This window comes from Chionomys nivalis, chromosome 21 (genome assembly GCF_950005125.1).
Source record: "Chionomys nivalis chromosome 21, mChiNiv1.1, whole genome shotgun sequence".
Classification (NCBI taxonomy): Eukaryota; Metazoa; Chordata; class Mammalia; order Rodentia; family Cricetidae; genus Chionomys; species Chionomys nivalis.
This window is the reverse complement of record NC_080106.1, coordinates 16,966,882-16,987,797: the sequence shown is the minus strand read 5'-3', so window position 1 is coordinate 16,987,797 and position 20,916 is coordinate 16,966,882. Positions and strand designations below refer to the sequence as shown.

Here is a 20,916-nt window from a genome sequence, read left to right as displayed (position 1 = left end):
AGACACACGTGGAAAGAACGTTCTATCCCTGGCAGACAGGAAATCAAACCCCTTTTCTCCTTGGACAGTCTTTCTCGGCCTTCGGTTTTGGAGAACTTCACTGTGTTCTCACCAAGCCCAGAGAAATTAGGAGCAACCTGCTTTTGGGGGCAGGCTGTACACGGAAATGTACATTTGTATACATGTTACATTTGTGTACATGTTCACATCTGCCACATGTATATGCACATATGTACAAAGGACAGAGATTGACATTGGTGTCTTCCTCCGTTGCTCCCCTTATTATTTTTGAAGCAGGGTATTTTAGTGAACCGGAACCTATCAATTCAGCTAGACTGGCTGGCCAGTGGCCCCCAGCCCCAGGGATCTTCCTGTCTCTGTCCCTCAGTGTTGGGCTTACAGGTACACACTGGCTTTTATACAGGTGCTGGGATCTAAATTCAGGTCTTCATACTTGCCTGGCAAGGACTCTACCAACTGTTCCATCTCTCCAGCTTTGAGTCCTGTTCCTCTTTTTCTTTTGCTTTTTTTTTTTAAAGAGATTTTTAATTTATATGTATGTGTGTAGGTGTGCACATGTGTGACTGCTCCCAGAGTCTAGAAGAGGGAAATCAGACTCCCTAGAGCTAGAATTACAGGTGGTTATGAGTCAGTCACCTGATATGGGTTTCGGGAACTGAACCCAGGTCCTCTGGAAGAGCAGTCAGTGCTCTTAATCTCTGAGCACTTCCCCAGTCCGTGGCCACCTTTCTTACTTACCCTATGCCCTATTTAACTCCAGAAAATTTTAAAACATTATAGCGTATCCTAAGAACAAAGGCTAAATTAAGGGGACTGGATAGGAAAAGTCATTAAGAGATCCAGGGTGTCAGGTGATGGTGGTGCACACCTTTAATCTCAGCACTCGGGAAGCAGAGGCAGGTGGAGCTCTGTGAGTTCAAGGCCAGGTCTACAGAGTTTCAGGACAGCCATGGCTACACAGAGAAATCGTCTCAAAAAAAAAAAAGAAAAAGAAAAAAAAAATCAAACAAACAAAAAACCAGAGAGAGAGACCAACGCAAACCAGGGTAATTGTCTGCTGTCTCTAAAGAAAGGAACTGAACTGCTGAATTGCCAATCCTCATAAAGGTGTCTCCATACAGAAAGCTGACTAAGGGAAAGCTGAGAGATGGCTCAGAGGTTAAGAACACTGGCTGCTCTTCCAGAGGTTCTGAGTTCAATTTCCAGCAACTACATGGTGGCTCACAGCCATCTATAATGAGATCTGGTGCCTTCTCCTGGTGTGCAGGCAGAACACTGTAAACATTGTAAATAAACAAATCATTAAAAAAAAAAAGAAGAAGAAGGAAGGAAGAGAGAGAGAGGGGGAAAGAGAAAGGTAAGGCCACGGAGACCCCGAGATCTAGGAGGCTTCCTGAGACCTGTCTCCAGGTCTCAGCAGCCCTGTCAGCACTGACTATCACACAATAATGAAGGCCCTGCCATGAGTCGGGTCCAATACAATGCATGTGAAGTAAAGGACAGGCTGGAGACAGGGGAGAGTGGAAGGAGGGGAAAGCCAGCAAAGAAAGACAGGGTATGATTGAGACAGCAAGGGAGTGATAGAATCCCCCATGGGAGATCCCTGGTACCCATTCCAGAGTCTCAGGCCTTACCCTGGAGGAAGAGGCCGCTCCCAGGTGGTGGTCTTGGTATTGTGGTCAACATAATAGACACGTCCGTTGGGCAGTTCTCTTTGTTCCCATCTGGAAGATAACACCAAGGGGAGGCATGACACACACACACCTGAAAGGTACAGTCCCAGGCAGGACGGAAGGCATTCACTGTCCATGGGCTCAAAAGAAAAACAAAACAAAAACCACAAAGATGACATTTCACACATTTCACCACAAAGATGACAGGTCAGCCCAGCGTCATACCAGTTCTGCGCTGCTGCTGGAATCCTCCTGACAAGACTGATGTGCATCCCTTCACAACAGAGAGCACTGGAAATCCCCCTGGGCACAAGCTTGCATGCCATGATCTTTTTTTTTTTTTTTCTTTTTTTAAAGATTTATCTTTTATTATGTGTCTGTATGGGGGTATATGCAAGTGAGTACAGGTGTCCAAGAAAGCCAGATGGAGGAACTGGATCCTCCTGGAGCTAGGGCTACAGGCAGTTGTGTGCCGCCATATCGCAATCTGGAAGAGCAGTATGTGTTCCTCACCTCTGAGGAGCCATCTCTCCAGCTGCTCTGTGAATTGTTCAAATCGGTGCTTCTTGGGTATTATAGGATCAAAGATTCCTTAAGAATACAATGGAGGGGCTGGAGAAATGGCTCAGAGGTCAAGGGCACTGAGTGCTCTTCCAAAGGTCCTGAGTTCAATTCCCAGCACCCACATGGTGGCTCACAACCATCTAAAATGAGATATGGTGCCCTCTTCTGGTGTACAGGCATACATGCAGGCAGAACGCTATACATCATAAATTAATACATCTTAAAAAAAGATTACAATGAAAATGGAGAATGTTTTCTTTCTAAAATGAATTTCTAAAAAAAATTTGCATGCCAATTTCTGGGTTTCATGGGCTTCTTTGAAAGTTTAGTTTGGGGCCCCTTTCTGCCTTTTAAGTTACCACAACCTGTGACTAGAGAGATGGCTCAGCAGTTAAAAGCACTGGCTGCTCTTCCAGAGGACCCAGGTTTGACTCCCAGCTTACATCTGTCTGTAACTCCAGTCCGGGGGATCTGATACACTCTTTGAGTCTCTGCATGTGTATGGTATACAGACTAATGCTCAGGCAAGAAAATGCTCAAAGACAAAATATAAATAAAATCAAAAAAAGTTATATCACCTAGCCCTGTTCTCCTAGCTTTGTGTATATTTATGATAAAAATCTTATTTATTTATCTAATTATTTTGAGACAGGTCTCACTATGTAGCCAGTGATATTTATTTTTAAGCCATAGGATTCATCATCAGAGTCAATGTGAAGACATGGATCCAGGAACACAGTGCACTGCTGTCTGAGGACTGAGCTGTGAGTAAGTTAATATGAGTCTGGGAGGCTGAGGACGGTTCATGTGTGCTAACGAAAGGAAAAGACACCAGGTATTGCAGAGAACCAACCAAGCCAAGCAGCGCAAACACAGTCAAGGTCCACCATTCCACACTCCTGTTACCCGGACTCATGGGACCAGAATATAGCAACCTATACAAAGGCCACAAAAGTTTGATACAAGACTGTTTTGTGAAGGATAAAAACAGACCCAGAAGTTACCCTGGTTTTATTTACTTCTACTTTGGGGTACTGCCTGGTCTTTTTGGAAGAAGATAGTCTAGTCTGTGATGATGAAAAGTTAGTCTAGTCTGTGATGATGAAAAGTTAGTCTAGTCTGTGATGATGAAAAGTTAGTCTAGTCTGTGATGATGAAAAGCTTGTTTTTAGAATATTATTGTTGCCTGTGTGTGTATGATGCACGTGTCACAGCACGCATGTGCCGGCCAAAGGATAACTTTCTGCTGTTGGTTCTCCCCTTCCATTTTTAAAAAATATTTTAAAAATATTTATTTATTATGTATACAATATTCTGTCTGTGTGTATGCCTGCAGGCCAGAAGAAGGCACCAGACCCCATTACAGATGGTTGTGAGCCACCATGTGGTTGCCGGGAATTGAACTCAGGACCTTTGGAAGAGCAGGCAATGCTCTTAACCTCTGAGCCATCTCTCCAGCCCCCCTCCCTTTCCATTTTTACACGGAGTTTGGGGAAAAAACTTAGGTCCTCAGGCTTGTGAAGCAAGGGTTTCAATGCTGAGCTGTCCCACTGATTCTGCTTGCTTGCTCATAAAATAAATAGGAATTTGTTTCAACGTGACTACTACTTGAGAGTATGAAGTGAGCAAAGTGTAAGATTTGTGCTTCATAATTTTACCTGTAAGAAACACTGACAGGTACTGCCCCATTCAAACTTACTCACATAGAAATTATCCAAACCCAGGCTGGGCGGGTGGTGGCGCATGCCTTTAATCCTACCACTCAGGAGGCAGAGACAGGTGAATCTCTCTAAGTGACTTCAAGGACAGCCTGGTCTACAAGAGCTAGTTCCAGGACTGGTTCCAAAGCTACAGAGAAACCCTGTTTCGAAAAACCAAAAAAAAAAAAAAAAAAAAAAAAAGAATATCCAAACCCCAAATAGAGAAGGGAGGTATGGGAACTCAAGGTTACCCTCAGCTTCGCAGTAAGTTAGGATGGCCCGAGCTACATCAAACACTGTCTTGAAAATTAAAACTGGGTATCTAATATATACCCTGGAAATAGAGCACATGCTGGTTCATGCCAGGTCCTGGAATCTAGTCTTAGCACTGTAAAAACATAAAAACAGGGTCATAGCCTAATAAAAGCGGTCTGCTCATTTTGCAAAACTGTCCACAATAATTTCACTGGGTGTCTTCACCCCATTTGTTTGAAACAGGGTCTTGATATGCAGTCCATGCTGCCCTCAAACTTTACTTACCATCCTTCTGCCTCAGCCTCTTGAGTGCTGGGACTTACAGTCATGTAATACCAAACCCGGTCTGGAACACCCCTCTTTAAAAGATAAAGTATCTGTTGTAGCAAACGGAGATCTAAAAAATGAACAACTGGCACTGGTGTCTCTGATAAGGTCACACTGAACCAGCGCTGCTCCGGGGCTGTCTAGGAGTCAGCACCATGGCCACAGACATCAAGATTACAATAAAAAACTACGAAACAGCCAACCCACAGCATAAGCAGACCAGGAGCTGCTGGCAGAACTCCCCGAGCCACACTGCTGGTAGACAACAATGACTGCTAAGGCTTTTGGGTGACTTGTGTGAGTGGTACCCCCGTGTGTACAATCCCTCAGCCCCTATCATGGGCCTCAGCCTGGAATGACTGCAGAGCAGAGGGCACATCTCCTGGGAAGAGCTGACCTGGCTCCGCCCACCTCTCCTCTGTTCTGTTTTTCTTTTCTCCTCAGAGAGTAAAAAGGGGACCTGGATATATGATAGTCCTTACCCTGGGACCCTGAATCATAATGTAACAACTAATAAAATTCACCGAAAAAGTTAAAAACAAAAACCCTGAACATATTTTTCTTTTATTCCTAAAACCCTTTCAGTATATAACTCATCTTATATGCAGTTTCCATTTGAAACAAAGGAAATGGTTTTATTATGCCTTGCTTAATATTTTAATCCGAAGATAGGTAGATACTTGAAATTCCAGGCAATGGATGCCTTTAATCCACACAGTGGTACAGAACTGCCAAGCACATGAGCTACCCCTCCCCTCCACTGCAGCCCACGGTTCTGGCTGCTCTTTTAGCACACAGGCCTAGGTGAGATCTGCCCTCTCATCTTTGATGGCGATAGTCACTCTTTCAGGGACTGCTATTGTCCAGCCCTACTCTGTGTCCTTATGAACCTTCTCAACTGACTTGCTAGGAAACAGCGAAGGACCAGACCTTCCTTCCACCTGTTACTATCTACACATTTCCTTTGAAAACCGGACTCCTGCTCAGATTAAATGACTGTGGGGTCTGTCCTGACCCCCGGCCTGGCTTGCCTCCCTTTCTTTGAGAACTCTCACTCTTCCCTTACCTGCACAGCTATTCATGAGCCACGCAGCCTTCCTCTCATTCATTCAGCACAGTGGGTCACTTCTATCACCAGCCGTGCACGAGCCTCCTGCTTCTGCTTGACCCACATAAATTAAGCCTCCCGACTATCTTGGCTTGGTCTCCTCATGCCAAGAAAATGATACTGGCTTTGACTTTTGTCAGCATATCCCTGCCAGGGGTTGAGTTTCTGTCCCTTATAAGCATCTTCCTCACACTGAGATAAAAAGCCTTTTCAATCCATTGCTGTGGGTCTTGCTCAGCGTTGCATCCGGGTCACACAGGTTCTGTCTACATACTGAACAGCTTTCTTTGATGCTCTCAGAAGCAGTGTTCACAGCAGCGAGTTTGTTTCAGGTCACTACCCCACATGTTGCTCCTTGGCCCTCAGTGAGTGACACCGGACTGAATAGTGGCCACACTGAGTCTTGTTTTTGAAGACTTAAGAAGTTTCCAATTTAACTCACTCTTAAGGTAAATTTTCTTTTACCTTCATTCCTTTATTCTGTTGTGTATCTTCTACCCTTGATCCCCAGTCTCCCCACAATCTCCACGTTAAATAGTTTAAAGGCCAAGACAAAGCCTCAATCCCATTCTTAGGATGATGTCAATTAACTTTCTACACCATTATCTAAAAGATTACCATCAGCGTGGTGTGGTGCCTACATGGAATCTCAGCACTCAGGAGGCAAAGACAGAAGGATCAGGACTTCAGGATAGCCTGAGCCAGTGGAAGCTTCATATCAAGAACTCTGTTATTGCTTTCTTAGCATGCATGAAGCCCTGGGCTGAGCTCTCAGTGTCATGCAGAAATTCCCTCCAAAAGTAATTCTTCATTAAAAATCATCAGGAAATGAGCTACCCACTAGCTGCCATTACACGATACTGTCAAACCATCCGGATCAACGCATTGGTTTAGTCAGATCCTGTGTTTGGACAGATCTCAGTTTCACCAAAAAAAAAAAAGGGGGGGGGACTGGGAATGTGCTGATAATGGCAAGGAGTTCAGGTTAGTACTAGGGTTATTCCTAAATGACCTTTATAAAATTACATGGTTATATGTTCAAACTACATTCTTAGTAAGAGTATTGATGTGGCTGGAGAGATGGCTCAGCAGTTAAGAGCACAGGCTGCCCTTTTCAGAGGACCTAGGCTCAATTCCCAGCACCCACATGGCAGCTCACAACTGTCTAACTCCAGTTTCAGGGGACCTGACACTTTTATAGACATAAATGCAGGCAAAATATAAATGCACATGAGATAAAAATAAATAATTTTTAAAAAAGAAAGAGTATTGACTATTTCTAGTCATTACTGTGCTTGGTTTATTTACGTAGGCAATGGTATTAACAGCCCTCACAGTGAAAGAAAACCCGCTTTCTTCATTAGAAACAGGGCCGTTGGGAAGGTGGTGGATAGGAGCACTAGGAAGAGGGAGAAGGAGATGGTAGATGGATATGATCAAAGCACATTGCATAAATTATATGAAGAATAACTTTAAAATGCAATTAATAGGTAAAATGAACAAAATCATAACATGGTGATATGTACACATTTATAACTTCCAGTCTCTGGAGTCTAAACTAGGAAGATCCTTAGTTCAAAGTCAGTCTAGGACACAGGACACCTAGTGATACCCAGTCTCCTACATACTAAGTTCAAAGCCGGCCTAGGATACAGGAAATCTTGTCTTGAATAAATAAAACAAAACAAAACAAACAAATGAAGCCATGGCAGACAGAACCTTGGGCATCCTAAAGAAAAGATTTCTTAGCCGAGCGGTGGTGGCGCACGCCTTTAATCCCAGCACTTGGGAGGCAGAGGCAGGCGGATCTCTGTGAGTTCGAGGCCAGCCTGGTCTACAAGAGCTAGTTCCAGGACAGGAACCAAAAGCTACAGAGAAACCCTGTCTCGAAAAATCCAAGAAAAAAAAAAGAAAAGATTTCTTGCCATTACTTAAACTGAAATGAAACTTTAGAAGAATATACTAGAAGTATTTGTGTTTTCCCAAAGTCTCCCATGTAGAAATTCAACTTCATACTGGTTAAACACAAAAACAAAGATACAATACATGCTTTTGCTGGGCCTGCAGGGTACACCTGAATGAGGAGGCTGAGGCAGGAGAATAACAAATTCAAGGCCAGCCTAGGCTATAGAGCAAGACCCTGTCCAAAACCAGAGACAGGAGAGGGAGAAGGCTGACTTGTGCCTTCCTATCTATGCTCTTACAGCTGATGCCTCTGCACCGAGTCCTACTCCTTCTGGAACTGTAAGGATTCCTTCCTCTGCAGTGATGTTTTCAGAGTCAGAAATCTAAACACACTGCAACATAGTACCTTCATACTGGTTCTTGGGCAACTTAGTGCCTTCACACTGGCTCCTGGCTTTATTGGTTCATTTCTCAACAGAGTAAGGACTGTGTCTAACTCCTTGCTTCTCCGGGGCCTTTCCTGAATTCTGGACTAGCACTTCAATCTCAGCACACTGACTTCCTTTTAATAACTACCAGCAGCATTCTACGCCCAAGCCCAAGATGCTAGAGGAGCAGCTACTGAGTTTCCTAAATTAAGCCTGTTTTCTTTTTCTCTTCAATCATACTGTTTTCTTTGCCTTGGGGAAATCCCAGATGGAGTCTGGTAACATTCAAATATAAGCTTTTATAGAAAGTAAAGACAAGTCTCAGAAATGGTTTCTGTAAAACACACACACATACACACACACACACACACACACACTCAATGGAAAGTTGACAACCTAGGTAGATAATGTGAAAAATGATGGATGGGAGCAAAAACGAGTCTTTTCCTTTCTAAAGGCAACCTGATCAATAACCCTGTCTATAGAGATCCTCTGAGTCTGAACTCCTAACACAGACAAGGAAAGAATCGTGTCAGAGATGTAGCTGTAAGAGCATCTATTGTAGCTCATCAGAGCAGGGGCGGAGACCCTGAACAGCCCCATGGGGCACAGAGAGAAATTCTACTACTATTTTTTGGTTTTTGTTTGTTTGCTGAGACAGGGTTTCTCTGTGTGTCCCTGGCTGTCCTGAAACTCACTCTGTAGACCAGGCTGGCCTCAAACTCAGAGATTTGCCTGCCTCTGCCTCCTGAGTGTTGAGATTAAAGATGTGCTCTACCACTGTCTGGTGAGAAAAGCTACTTCCATAACAGGGCTATTCCAGTTTTAAAACAAACTGGAAATGAGTATCAACTTATTCAGATGTTTACAACATAATGGACGGAAAAGCAAGTTAATGAATAACATGCTTGAAATAATCAAGACTGAGGGTAAATAGGAGAGGCTGGAAAGATGGCTCAGTAGAATGGGTACTTGCTATTGGGCTTGAATTTGATCCTGGAACCAACATGACAGAAGGAGAGAACAAACTCTTGGAAGTAGTCCTCTGACCTCCACATGTACTCTCTTGCACACACAAAACAAAAGTAATTAACATTTAATTACATATAAAAATACTGGTTTTAATTAAATCTAAATTGTCATATGATTAACCCACCAAGAAAAAGACCACGACAGTTAAACAATGGCATGCTAACGTTTATAAATTACATGCTCATTTTTAAAAAGATAAAATATGATGCCGGGCGGTGGTGGCGCACGCCTTTAATCCCAGCACTCAGGAGGCAGAGGCAGGCGGATCTCTGTGAGTTCAAGACCAGTTTGGCCTACAAGAGCTACAGAGCTACAGAGCCTCCAAAGCTACAGAGAAATTCTGTCTCAAAAAAAAAAAAAAAGGTAAAATATGGAATAACATGCATACTAATCAACAATGGGAGCTAGAAAGATGGTTCAGTGGTTGAAAGCATGTACCACTCACTCTTTCTGAGGACCTAGTTTGGTTCCCAGGACCCATGTTAGGTGACTCTCAACTACCTGTAACTCCAGCTCCAGGAAATCCAAAGTCTCTGGCTCTTTCAGACACCTCACTCAGGAGCACATATCCACACACATACACATAATTAAAAATGATAAAGTCTTTTTTTCTAAATCAGCAAAATGGGGGGTATCTGTACGTTACAAGAATGTTACAACCTCAGAACAAGGAGGAACTCAAGATGACCACACATACGTGTACACACACGTTTGTACCACACATACACAATCATCTTTAATTTTTGTTTGTTTGTTTTTTTGAGACAGGGTTTCCCTGTATAACAGTCCTCACTACCCTGAAACTTACTTTGTATACTAGGCTGGCCTCAAACTCAGAGATCCTCCTGCCTCTGCCTCTTGAGTGTTGGAATTAAAGGCATGCACCACCATGCCCGGCTATCATTTTTAAATTTTAAAAAGCTGTCTAATTTTACGAGTATGAATGTTTTGCTTGCATGTATGTATGTGCACCACATGCATGACTGGTGTCATGGAGGTCAGAAGAGGGCAAGAGATCTCTTGGAACTGGAGTTAGGATGGTTGTGGGCCACTGTGGATGCTAGAAATTGAAGCTGGTCTAGACTGCTCTAGACCGCTGAAAAATCTCTCTAGACCCATTTTTTTAAAGGCACTATAAACAAAATAATGAGACAAGCTACAGTCTGGGAAAAAGTTTTGACAATATATATCATTGGACATTATCTAGCACATATTAAGAATCATGAAGCTACATCTGCAATATCTGTACTCAAGAGGCAAAGGGAAGATACGGAGTTCAAGTCATGTACGTAGGCTACAGAACACATTCAAGACCAGCCTAAGCTACAAGAGATTCTGTTACAAGCAAACAAATCCTGCTGGCTAAAGAGAAAACAAAGGGATGGGAGGTGGCTTAGCAGTTAAGAGCACTTGCTGCTCTTGTAGAGGACCTGGGTTTAGTTCCACAGTATCCATATGGTGGCTCACAACAACTGTCCATAACTCCAATTCCAGTCCCACTGCCCTCTTCTGACCTCCAAGGCACCATATGGCACACATACATATATATAGACAAAGATCCATACACTAAAAAGGAAGATAAATAAGTCTTTTTTAAAAGGAAAGAAACACTCCAGGGCTGTGGTGGCACTTGCCTTTAATCTCAACACTCAAGAGGCAGAAGCAGGTGTATCTTTGTGAGTTCAAGGCCAGACTGGTTTACAGAGGGAGTTCCAGGACAGCCATAGCTACACAAAGAAACCCTGTCTCGAAAAAACAACAATAACCCCCCCAAAACAAACAAATAAACAAAAACAAAAAAAGAAATTTTAAGAGGGCCAGGAAGATGGCTCAGCAATTAAAAGTACTGGCTGCTCTACCGGGTCCTGAGTTCAATTCCCAGCAACCACAAGGTGGTTTACAACTATCTATAATGAGATTTGATGCCCTTTTCTGTCATACAGGTATATATGCAAATAGGGTACTTACATAAATAAATAGAGAGAAACACAAATAGCCAAATGAAAAAGTGGAACAAAAATTACACCAATAAGGCAATTCATTATAAAAAAGGAAAATATTAAAAAGAATATCAATGATAATAAAAGAAATTTAAATTCAAACCACAAAAAGATTAGATTGGGCCAAATGAAAAAGAGCCAACAATGTGAGTTGTAGTAAGATCACATATGTGTACCCAAAGAAGAGCCAACAATGTGAGTTGTAGTAAGATCACATATGTGTACCCAAAGAAGAGCCAACAAGGTGAGTTGTAGTAAGATCACATATGTGTACCCAAAGAAGATCTGAAAAAGCAATTTGAGAGGGTCCCCCATAGCTGACCCAAGGAAGCAATTTGAGAGGGGTCCCCAAAGCTGAAGGTCTGGGTACAGGAAATTCACTTCCAGAAGGACATTTGATTTTCTTGGGTTTTTTTTGTCTGTTTTTATGTTTTGTTTGTTTGTTTTGTTGTTTTGTTTTGTTTTAGATGGAATCTCACTCCAGGTTGCCACAGACCTTGTGTATACCAAGCTAGCCTCACACTTAGATCCTCTTCGATCTGCTTTCTGAGTGCTGGGTTACAGATGTGCACTACCACATCTGACAAAACACCATTAATTAGGCATCACTGCTTCTGCCCTTTTCTCAGGGAAGTGTTGGGGATCGAACACAGAACCTTATGTATACTGAGCAAGTGCTTTGCCACTGCACTGGAGGTCTTACCAGCCCTCGGTACTACAGCTCTTACAGAAATAAGCATGTGTACAAAAAGGTGTGTACAGGGAACGGCCTCAGTGCAGCACAGCTGCAATTGTAGAGAACAAGATCACGGAAGCTTACACTATTCATACAACAGAAAACCACATGGCTGTTTATGTGGATGTGACCACGTCTAGGTATTCCTGTACACGGTGACTGCATCAAAAAGGGGTGTGTAAGACTTTCAAAGTATTTTAGGCCTCAAGGTCTCTGGGGAGAAAATTTTACATTTATATATTTATTGGGGGTTGGGGTGCTGCAGGGCACTTGTACAGAAGTCAGAGGACAATTTGTGGGAGGCCGTTCTCTCCTTCCATCTTCCCGGTTCCAGGGACCAAATTCAGGTTCAGGCTTGGCACTTTTACCAACTAAGGCATCTCACCTGCCTCCTAGTCACCATTTTTATCTACAGGCTTTTAATAGTTCTATAAGTACAAAAATCTAATAGATACATGTTTATTCCATGTTGATAATTGTCCCTTTGGTGTCAATATCTGTAATCTTGGTGTCAAAATTTGTCACCCCAGGTGAACTGTTTAAGGTGTCCTCACTTGGGGCATGAAAACAAAAGCAGCTAACTCATATTGCAAAAAGAATGAACAAAATGATCTCTGGGTTAAAGTCAGCAATCCCCAACTCAGTGTGAAAGTTTATTGCATCTGGTGGCTACTATTAATGGTCAGGAAAATGACAAAAGATGCACAGAAATATCTGTTGTTGCTATGCTGTGTCTATACTCCCTACCCCATCCCCAACCCTGCCTATTAAAGATCTTGTTTGGTTTTGCTTTGCTGTTGTTTTGTGGGTTTTGTTTTATAGCTTTTTGAAACAGGGTCTTTTATTCTAGCCGAGGCTGGTCTCAGATCCAACCATCTTCCTGCCTCAGCTTCTCTAAATTCTCTGATTACAGGTGTGAGGAACCATGTTCAGCTCAATGGTCTTTTTTTTTTTTTTTTTGGTTTTGGAGTCTGTCCTGGAACTAGCTCTTGTAGACCAGGCTGGTCTCGAACTCACAGAGATCCGCCTGTCTCTGCCTCCCGAGTGCTGGGATTAAAGGCATGCACCACCACCGCCCGGCTCAATGGTCTTTTATTAGATCAAATGGAAATTAAAATACTAAGGACAAGTAAGAATGTGAGTCCCTTATCTACTTAGACTTGCCACTCTGTCTCCCCACACCACGGAAGATGCTGAGGGTGCCAAGATGGGCACAATACTCCTCATTCTTGAGGAGCTCTCAAGAAAGCATAGTAAATGGCCTAAGGATTACATGCGATCACATAATTTTGATATGGGAGGAACAGCTCATGGCTCTGGGAGTCCACTAGTGACAGCAGAGTCTTCTGGAAAGAAGACAACACGCACTATTTGAGTTATCTACGCATGTAATAATCCTTTTAGTGTCAAAAACAAAGTTATATTCCACAAAACAAAAGGTGAGAAAAGGGCACAGTCTCCAGATATAATCTGTGAATCCCAAGACACTTAAAATGTGGTCCATGGTCCAAACTGTTAAGAGTTTGTGCCCAGAAACAGAGAAGTTTCTTAGCTTCTAGAAACTTCTGTGTCTATGACATTGCCACAGCATCTAGATATGTATGCGATACCTTGAGCAGAAGGTAAAACAAATATAAAGATTCATCATAGGTTAAAAATTTAGAAATAAATCAATAGCATCCCCCACCAAAGCAGGTTCTTCATTTATACCTTGTGTAACACTATAAACGCTTTGAGTGAGAAGCACTTTGGCTTAAGCCAAAATCGAATGCAGAATGAGATTCCGTGGCCCAGACTAGTTATAACTTAGCAGAGATGCTCCCAACTCCCCCATCCCTTTTGGTGTCTCTACAAACAGAACATCAGAGAACTCCCCCAAAGCTGTCTCGAGGTCTACCTAGAGAAGCCTGTGTCTCCAGCAAGGGCATGGGGACAGACGGCAAATGTGAAAACACCGCCCCATTAGTTCTGCTCTGAGGCAGGAAACAGGGCAGCCAATGACTTGGGGAGAACAAGGATGGTGTGAAATGGCAGAGCTGAGGTAAGCCGGCAGTCCAAACACAACGTCCTCCCTTATGTAAGAAACCACAGCCATGTGCTAGCTGCCAGGCCGAAATAATGTGCCTCTGTGTGAGGGACTCTGAGAGCTGAGAGACCGAGGCGTGCTGGAGGTTTGTCAAAGCTATGTACACATGGTCTGCTCATGGGTGTTCAGTCTCCAGAGTGGGCTCGACACTGACAAAAACCAGACACAGGGCCAACTGACCAAAGTGGCCACGCTTTCTAGTCCCTGCCTGGGTCACTACCTCACGTGTGTCCAACACCCCTTCTTTCAATGGACACTTATAACCTGGAAATTCCACACCTTCCAGTAGCTTCTCTGGGGCTAATTAGGTTAAAAGAAAAAAAAAAAAAGGATTTCCAGACAGAGAGAAATGGAATAAAGAATGTTGTATTTGGCCTCAGGCAGTCCCTGTTTCAGAAGCCCTTGGCCTAGAAGCACACAGATGTGTGTGACCAGTTTTTCCTGCTGTAAACTTCAGAGCACCAATGTGGCAATTCTTGGAATCCCCAATAAATCAATCTCTCTCTCTCTCTCTCTCTCTCTCTCTCTCTCTCTCTCTCTCTCTCTCTCTCTCTCCCTCCCTCCCTCCCTATCATTCAACAAAGCAGAGGAGATGGAGGAGTCAGCCTGAGGCCCAAGCAAACAATCTAGTTTAGCTTAAAAATATTTTAAGCCGAAGAGAATCCAGCGATGAGGAGCCTTTACGAAGAGGTGGGTTGTGATCTGTGACAGACACTGCTGAGCCCAAGGCCAGTCAACAGGGCGAATGAAGGAAAATGCAATATTCTTTTAGAGATGCCTTTTCTTTAAAGCATCACTGAAGCAGAGCATTCATTCAGATTGAGGGGGAAGGAAATGGGGGAGGAGAAAGACAGCACTTAGATGTATTCATTACAAGTAGGTCCTGGGCCTACTTTGTGCCAGGCTCCTAGTCACCTACAGCCCAGAATGATGAGGGACTTGAACAAGCAATGACAAGAGTGAGAGGAGATATGGCCACACAAATGGTTATTCAACCTTGTCTACCAGGGGTCGGGAAGGACTGCTTCCCTGAGGACTGTCATTACCCTGAAACATAAGGAATTAAATGTAAAACAACATTGAAGAAGCATTGAGAAAGACCGTCATGGGGAGGCCCCTTGGCCTGGAGGAGGCAGGCATGGGTTGGGTTGGACTAAAGGCCTTTATTATGACTAAAACTGCAAAGGGAGGGCGGCTTCCACGGGAGGCTGGGGCAGGTGGAGCCCATCTGTCAGAGATTTGCAGCTTATTTAAGGATTTGGAAACTTATCCCTAAAGACAATAGGAAGCTGCTGTGGCATTCCAAGTGGGAAAGGTCATGCTTAGAAGTTTTACTTTAAAAGGTTAGTCTAAAGAAAGACAGATAGCTGGATGGTGGTAGCACCCGTCTTTAATCCCAGCATTCAGGAGGCAAAAGTCGGTGGAACTCTGTGAGTTCGAGGCCAGCCTGTTCTACAAGGGGAGTTCCAGGACAGGCAGCCAGAGCAACACACAGAGAAACCCTGACTCAAAAAACAAAAAACAAAACAAAACAAAAAAAATACCAATGGTCTGGTGGTTGCCTGGGCCAATGGTGTACTATGTGCAGGACAAGTCAGAATGGGTCAGGTAATATCTGTTTTAGGCTGAGTTAAGCTACACAGCTAGTATAGTGGGCTCAAGATACAGAAATGAGAGCTGGCATCAGTTCTCAATGAAGTCAAGGGATCGAATCAGGTGCCAGAGAGAGAATTCAATGGGACTAGAACAGACTTCACAGACTATTCTGACACAGACTGTTTCTTGCTTAGCTGTCCATTTGCAGGGCCTAACGCTGGACTTGCTGTCCCTTAAACAGTAATGACTATCCTGTCTGGCGGAAAAATGCAGGCCAGTGAGATGGCTCTGCAGGTAAAGGCTCTTGCCCCCAGCCTGACAACCTCAGTTCAACTCCCAGAATCCACATGATGGAAGAAAAGGAGAAAGTCCCTAAAAGCTGTCCTCTGAGCTCTATATGTTTGTGTACACACAACTACACATGCTTTTAAAAAGAATGTAATGAAAAAATGTAATGAAAAGCTTTTAAATAAAAAACTGCATACCATCCTACAAAGGCACTGACCTTCTGTAACTTGGACACTAGAGACGTCAGCTTAGACGCTTCCTTTCTAGATTCTCCTAAGTGATAAAGGTATTCTGCGGTCTCCATCGGCGCCCCACACGGAGCTGCACTTCACTCCTCTTCTAGTATTTACAGCAATTTAATAGACTAGGGCTACGTTCACCATCTTGTTGCCTGGGTTTCAACTTAGAAACAATGGAGGGAGGAAGGCACTAGGTCTACAAACTGGAAGGACCGCTGTAGAAACTATGTCCTTTCTGGGTTCCAATACCAAAGTCAACCAAAAAGCCTGCTGTCTGCACTGCCATGCGCTCAGCAGTGCTGGTGGCCCACTCCAAGAGGAGTGGCAAGCCCTGGGCACTGACCTGGTCCTCCAGATACTGAGGTAGGAGTAAGGACTCCTGGAAAACCGGGACTCCCAAACTCTTCTCTGGACTATTCTATACATAAAAGTGGGTAGCAGCACACACACACACACACATACACACACACTTCCCGCACACAAACATGCATGGGCCTTGTCACATTCTAAATTCTCTAAGAAAAAGACACTGTCTAAATTCTACCTCAGAAAAGTGTTTTAGCCTCTGGCCAAGGGGGGTGAGTGGGGGCAGGCTTCCCTGGACTGTTGAATAAAGAGTGTTTTCAGAGTCTGGAGTTTTCCAACTGCTTGGAAACAGGAAGAGCCCAATCCAAGAGAACAGTAACCCTCACACACACCCCACATAAAGACATGCTGAGCCATTAGCCCTAATTGCCTGTGACTGACACAGGAGAGAGGCCGGCCTTCCAGGCATTTGCTCAACGGAAAGAAAACAAACAGCTCACTGGGGACAGAGGCAGCCATTTTCTCTCCTTTCTGCCAAAATGATTCTGCTCTGGTCCCCCAAATTATAGCACACAGATTTGAAAGTACAAACAACACATAGTTCTTTCAAGCCTACCATAGCACATGTGAGAGAGGAAAGAAAATCTCTGCGGGGGTATGCAAGTAGTGGGTGAATAGGCTTTTCACAAAATCAAACCCTTGACCAAAAAGATGGCCTTTTCAGAACTGCCTCTCAACGCTCCAATTTTCTTGAGATTTGAGTTAATAAGACTTATCTATAATGGTTCCCATTTGCTCAACACACTATTAGGAGAAAGGAGTTCTGTGAATGCTAAATACAAGCAGCAAAAACCACACATGCTCTCATACAGGATTTTAACGACTGGGAGATCAGAAGCGGCCCTGTGAACAAGGCGTCATAGTCCTCAGGATGCAAGAGACAGTTTTCCACATCATTATGAATTATACATTGAGGACATACTCACCATCCTCAAGCCTACATCAGCACGTTACCAGTGACCGAGGAGGACAGATACGGGATTCTTTAAAACTACTTTCTTCGGCATTTATTTGTGTGTCTGTGAGGGGAAGAGACTGGAGAGACCAACAGACAACCCACAGGAGTCTGCTCAGCTTTCTCCTACACGGAGGGTCTGGGGATTGATCTCGGGCTGCCAGGCTAGGGAGCAAATGCCTTTACCAGATGAACCATCGCACCAGCAGCCCTAAAATAATTTTTTAAACAACATTTACTTAGGGGCAGGGAGCACATGACAGTGGGCAAACGTGGAAGTCAGAGGGTAACCTACAGGGATTGGTTTTCTCCTCCACCTGGGGGGATTCAGGCTTGGTGGCAATCAACTTACACTACGCCATTTTGCCAGCATGGGACATTGGTTTCTTTCGTGCCATATTGATAACCAAGATGGACAATGGGACTGGCCCTGACCACACTCGGCCTTAACTGAGGTTAAGACTTTGTTTCCCAGGTCAGAAGCAGTCTCTGTTTTTATGGCTCCTTCACAGCCACTTCAAGGCAAGGCTTGCCTGTCTGTCAGCACATGTTTTATACACACCATCTTATTGGAGTTCTTAGACGTGGATGCTTATTGTCACCACACAACCAACATGTAACTCACACAGACAAGGCCACACAGGTGAGGTCAAGGAATGGATTAAATCCCCAATCTAATTGATCCCCCCCAAAAAAAATCCATGTTCTTTTAATTTTTTTCTACACATGCTTATTTGTGTGTGTGTGTGTGTGTGTGTGTGTGTAAACAGAGACTGCTTCTGACCTGGGAAACAAAGTCTTAATTTTTTCTACACATGCTTATTTGTGTGTGTGTATGTATATATATATATATATAAAGTCAGAGGACAACTTGTAGGAGTTGGTTCTCTCCTTTCACCATGTGGATATGGATACCAAACTCAGGTTGCCTGGATTGGTGGCAAGTGGTTTTATCCATTGAGCCATCTGGTCAGTCCCCAGAATCCATGTTCCTAGTCCCATCTCATTACATAGTCAAAACTGAGCTTCTCTTTGTCTTGCCGGAGTTGTCATCTTGGTTGAGGTCTTTGCTATCCAAAGTAAAAGAGGTCAAGGAAGTGAATACCTGTATTGACACTGGCCACGGCTATGGGGATAACAGGCACAGCAACTCAGCACCTAAAGCCCGAGCCCTTCATGGACTGCCAAGGTCAAACTTAGGAGGGAAAAAAGCTATTCTCTAGGCAGCATCTAGTCAGACACCTCCCTCTCTCTCACACACACACAAACAATCCTCAAAGGCAACAAGCTCCTTGTCCCACAGAAGCTGTGCACTTGGGTCCCAGGGGAAGGTAGCACTAACTTGCCTCCTGAGACGGTTTAGGCTCTTTCAAATGTTTGCCTCTCTTACTCCTAAACATGGCAGCCTTCCCAAAGACCCCTGGCCACTAGGTATGAATTGACCACATTGCTTCTGACCTGGTGGAGGAGGCATTTGCCGAGGAGTCGAGTATCATGATGGGACACAAGGCTACTCACCCGGCAGGGAGAGCATCAGGAGCCTGGGCGGTGGCAGGGAGCTGCTGTGTCCCCGAAGTGCTGGGCTCTTCTCCCTCCACTGGTGTGGATGAACCAGGGAGAGATGTTGTGCTGGGGTTTGGGGACACGCTCAAGGCTGCAGCTGGTGGGGCTGTCACACCAACAACAGAAGGTTCTTCGGGATCACTGGCTGTAGTAGGTTCCTCATTCACTGAAATGCACAAACCATACTTAATGATAACTAGGAACAAGAATTTTGCTCTCTCTGACTAGGTTTTGCACACCATTCACTAACACTGCATCTACGACACCAGCCCTACTCACACTGGACAACTGTGAGTTTTACAAAACCAGGCCTCGCGTGTTGGTCGCAGCCCTCAGACGGTGGAGGCAGGAAGATGGCCTCAAGTTTGAAGCCATATAGTAAATTTTATGCCAATCAGGTCTGATGGTAGCCAAAAGGGATAGGTAGGGACACGTTTATATTCTAGTTATAAGCGCACATTTGTATTCCATAATGTGGGAAAGACTCTGCACATACACACTACAGAATAATCATAACCAGCAGACACACTGATGAGTGTGTCCTGAGCTAACTTACCAGAGTGGGATTCGAATGCTGGCTACACGAGAGATTTAGTAACAAGAGAAAATAAGGAGACAATAAGAAGAGCTGCACGGTGGATTTCACAGACAAGACTTCCCACAAGGCTCCAGCATGACCTTTGTTCCCACTCCCTAGGAGGTGTGTGGCAAGAGCTAGGAGGGAAGGCAGATTTTATGGGCTAGTAATTCTATTTTCACAAGTTGTCAGATCTAAAAAGTATAGTTTAAACACTCAATTCCTGGGCTAGGGAGATGGCTCAGTGGTTAGGAGTACTTGCTATTCTTGCAGGGGGGCTGCATCAGGTTCGCAGTATTCCTGTCAAGCATCTCTAGGGCATCCCTCACCTCTGGCCTCATATGCACATACCTACATGCAGATACACACACCTACACATAATTAAAAATAACAATTTTGAGAAAAAAAATTCGATTCCTGTATCTGCTCATCAGTGTTTTGGTGACAAGTGACACAAACTCTGGTATTCTGGTTATAGGGCTACACAGTAAACTCTAGGCCAGACAGCCAGGGCTATATAAGAACTTACTTCCAAAAACAGACAAACAAAAGAAGAACAAAAACATTACTATAAAAATAACATTAGGTTAGTGATGTCTTCCCAAAGGACATGAGAAAATGAATTGTGTGTGTGTGCATGTGAGTGGACACCCATGTGCGCTTGCTCCCTGTGCACTTGTGTGCAGACGCTGCAGCAGCGTACCGAGTGTCCTCCTCTATCTCTCTCTGCCTTACAGTTTTGAGACTGGGTCTCTCACTGAATCGGAAGCTTGCAGTTTTGGCTAGGCTATCTAACCAGCAAGCTTTCAGGATCCACCCGTCTCTGCTCCATGATGCTGTAATTATAGGCACATGCAAGCTATGCCTGTATTTTTTATGAGTGCTGGGGATTCAAACTCAGGTCTCCTTGATTGAAGAGCAAGCAGTCTTACTTACTAAGCCACCTCCCCAGCCCCAGAAAATGAATCATAAGTAAATTAATTAAACATAACTTTATTAGGGTTTTCTAATATGCTGTGGTTACAGTGATATCAATACAAGAAAGAATAACAGGACAGGGTAACGAGGGAGGGTGCTGCTGTAAGTGAAGACAGCCAAGGCCACATTTACAGGAGTGCATCCTTTCCTTTAAAGTTGCCATCTGTCTGCTAGACATGGACAGCACACAGAAAAAGGCAAAAACTTCCATAATGTTCTTTTTTATTATTTTAATCTTATTTTATGTGTTTGAGTGTTTTGTTCCCATGTATGTCTGTGCACGACACGCATGCAGTGCCTGTTGCGACCAGAAGAGGATGTTGAGTCCATCGGAATTGGAGTTACAGGCAGTTGTGAGCCACCCACCACCTAGGTGCTGGGAATCAGTTCCCAGGTCCTTTGCAAAAGCGGCCAGTGCTTTTAACTGTTGAGCCATCTCACTGATCCCCATAGTGTTCTCTTAAAGCAATGGATCTCAGTCTTCCTGATGCTGTGACCCTTTAATACAGTTCCTCATGT

The 20,916-nt window shown here is 44.0% G+C and overlaps 1 protein-coding gene across 1 annotated transcript in view; it reads right to left on the bottom strand.

Annotated features, from left to right (window-relative positions):
* Positions 1 to 20,916, bottom strand: part of Wwp2 (WW domain containing E3 ubiquitin protein ligase 2) — a 125,865-nt gene that overhangs the window by 22,123 nt on the left and 82,826 nt on the right. The window contains exons 8-9 of the mRNA XM_057753764.1: positions 18,798 to 19,008; positions 1,656 to 1,745 (exon numbers count right to left, since the gene is read on the bottom strand). Coding sequence (XP_057609747.1) covers positions 1,656 to 1,745; positions 18,798 to 19,008 — 301 coding nt within the window. The remainder of the gene's footprint in view (positions 1 to 1,655; positions 1,746 to 18,797; positions 19,009 to 20,916) is intronic.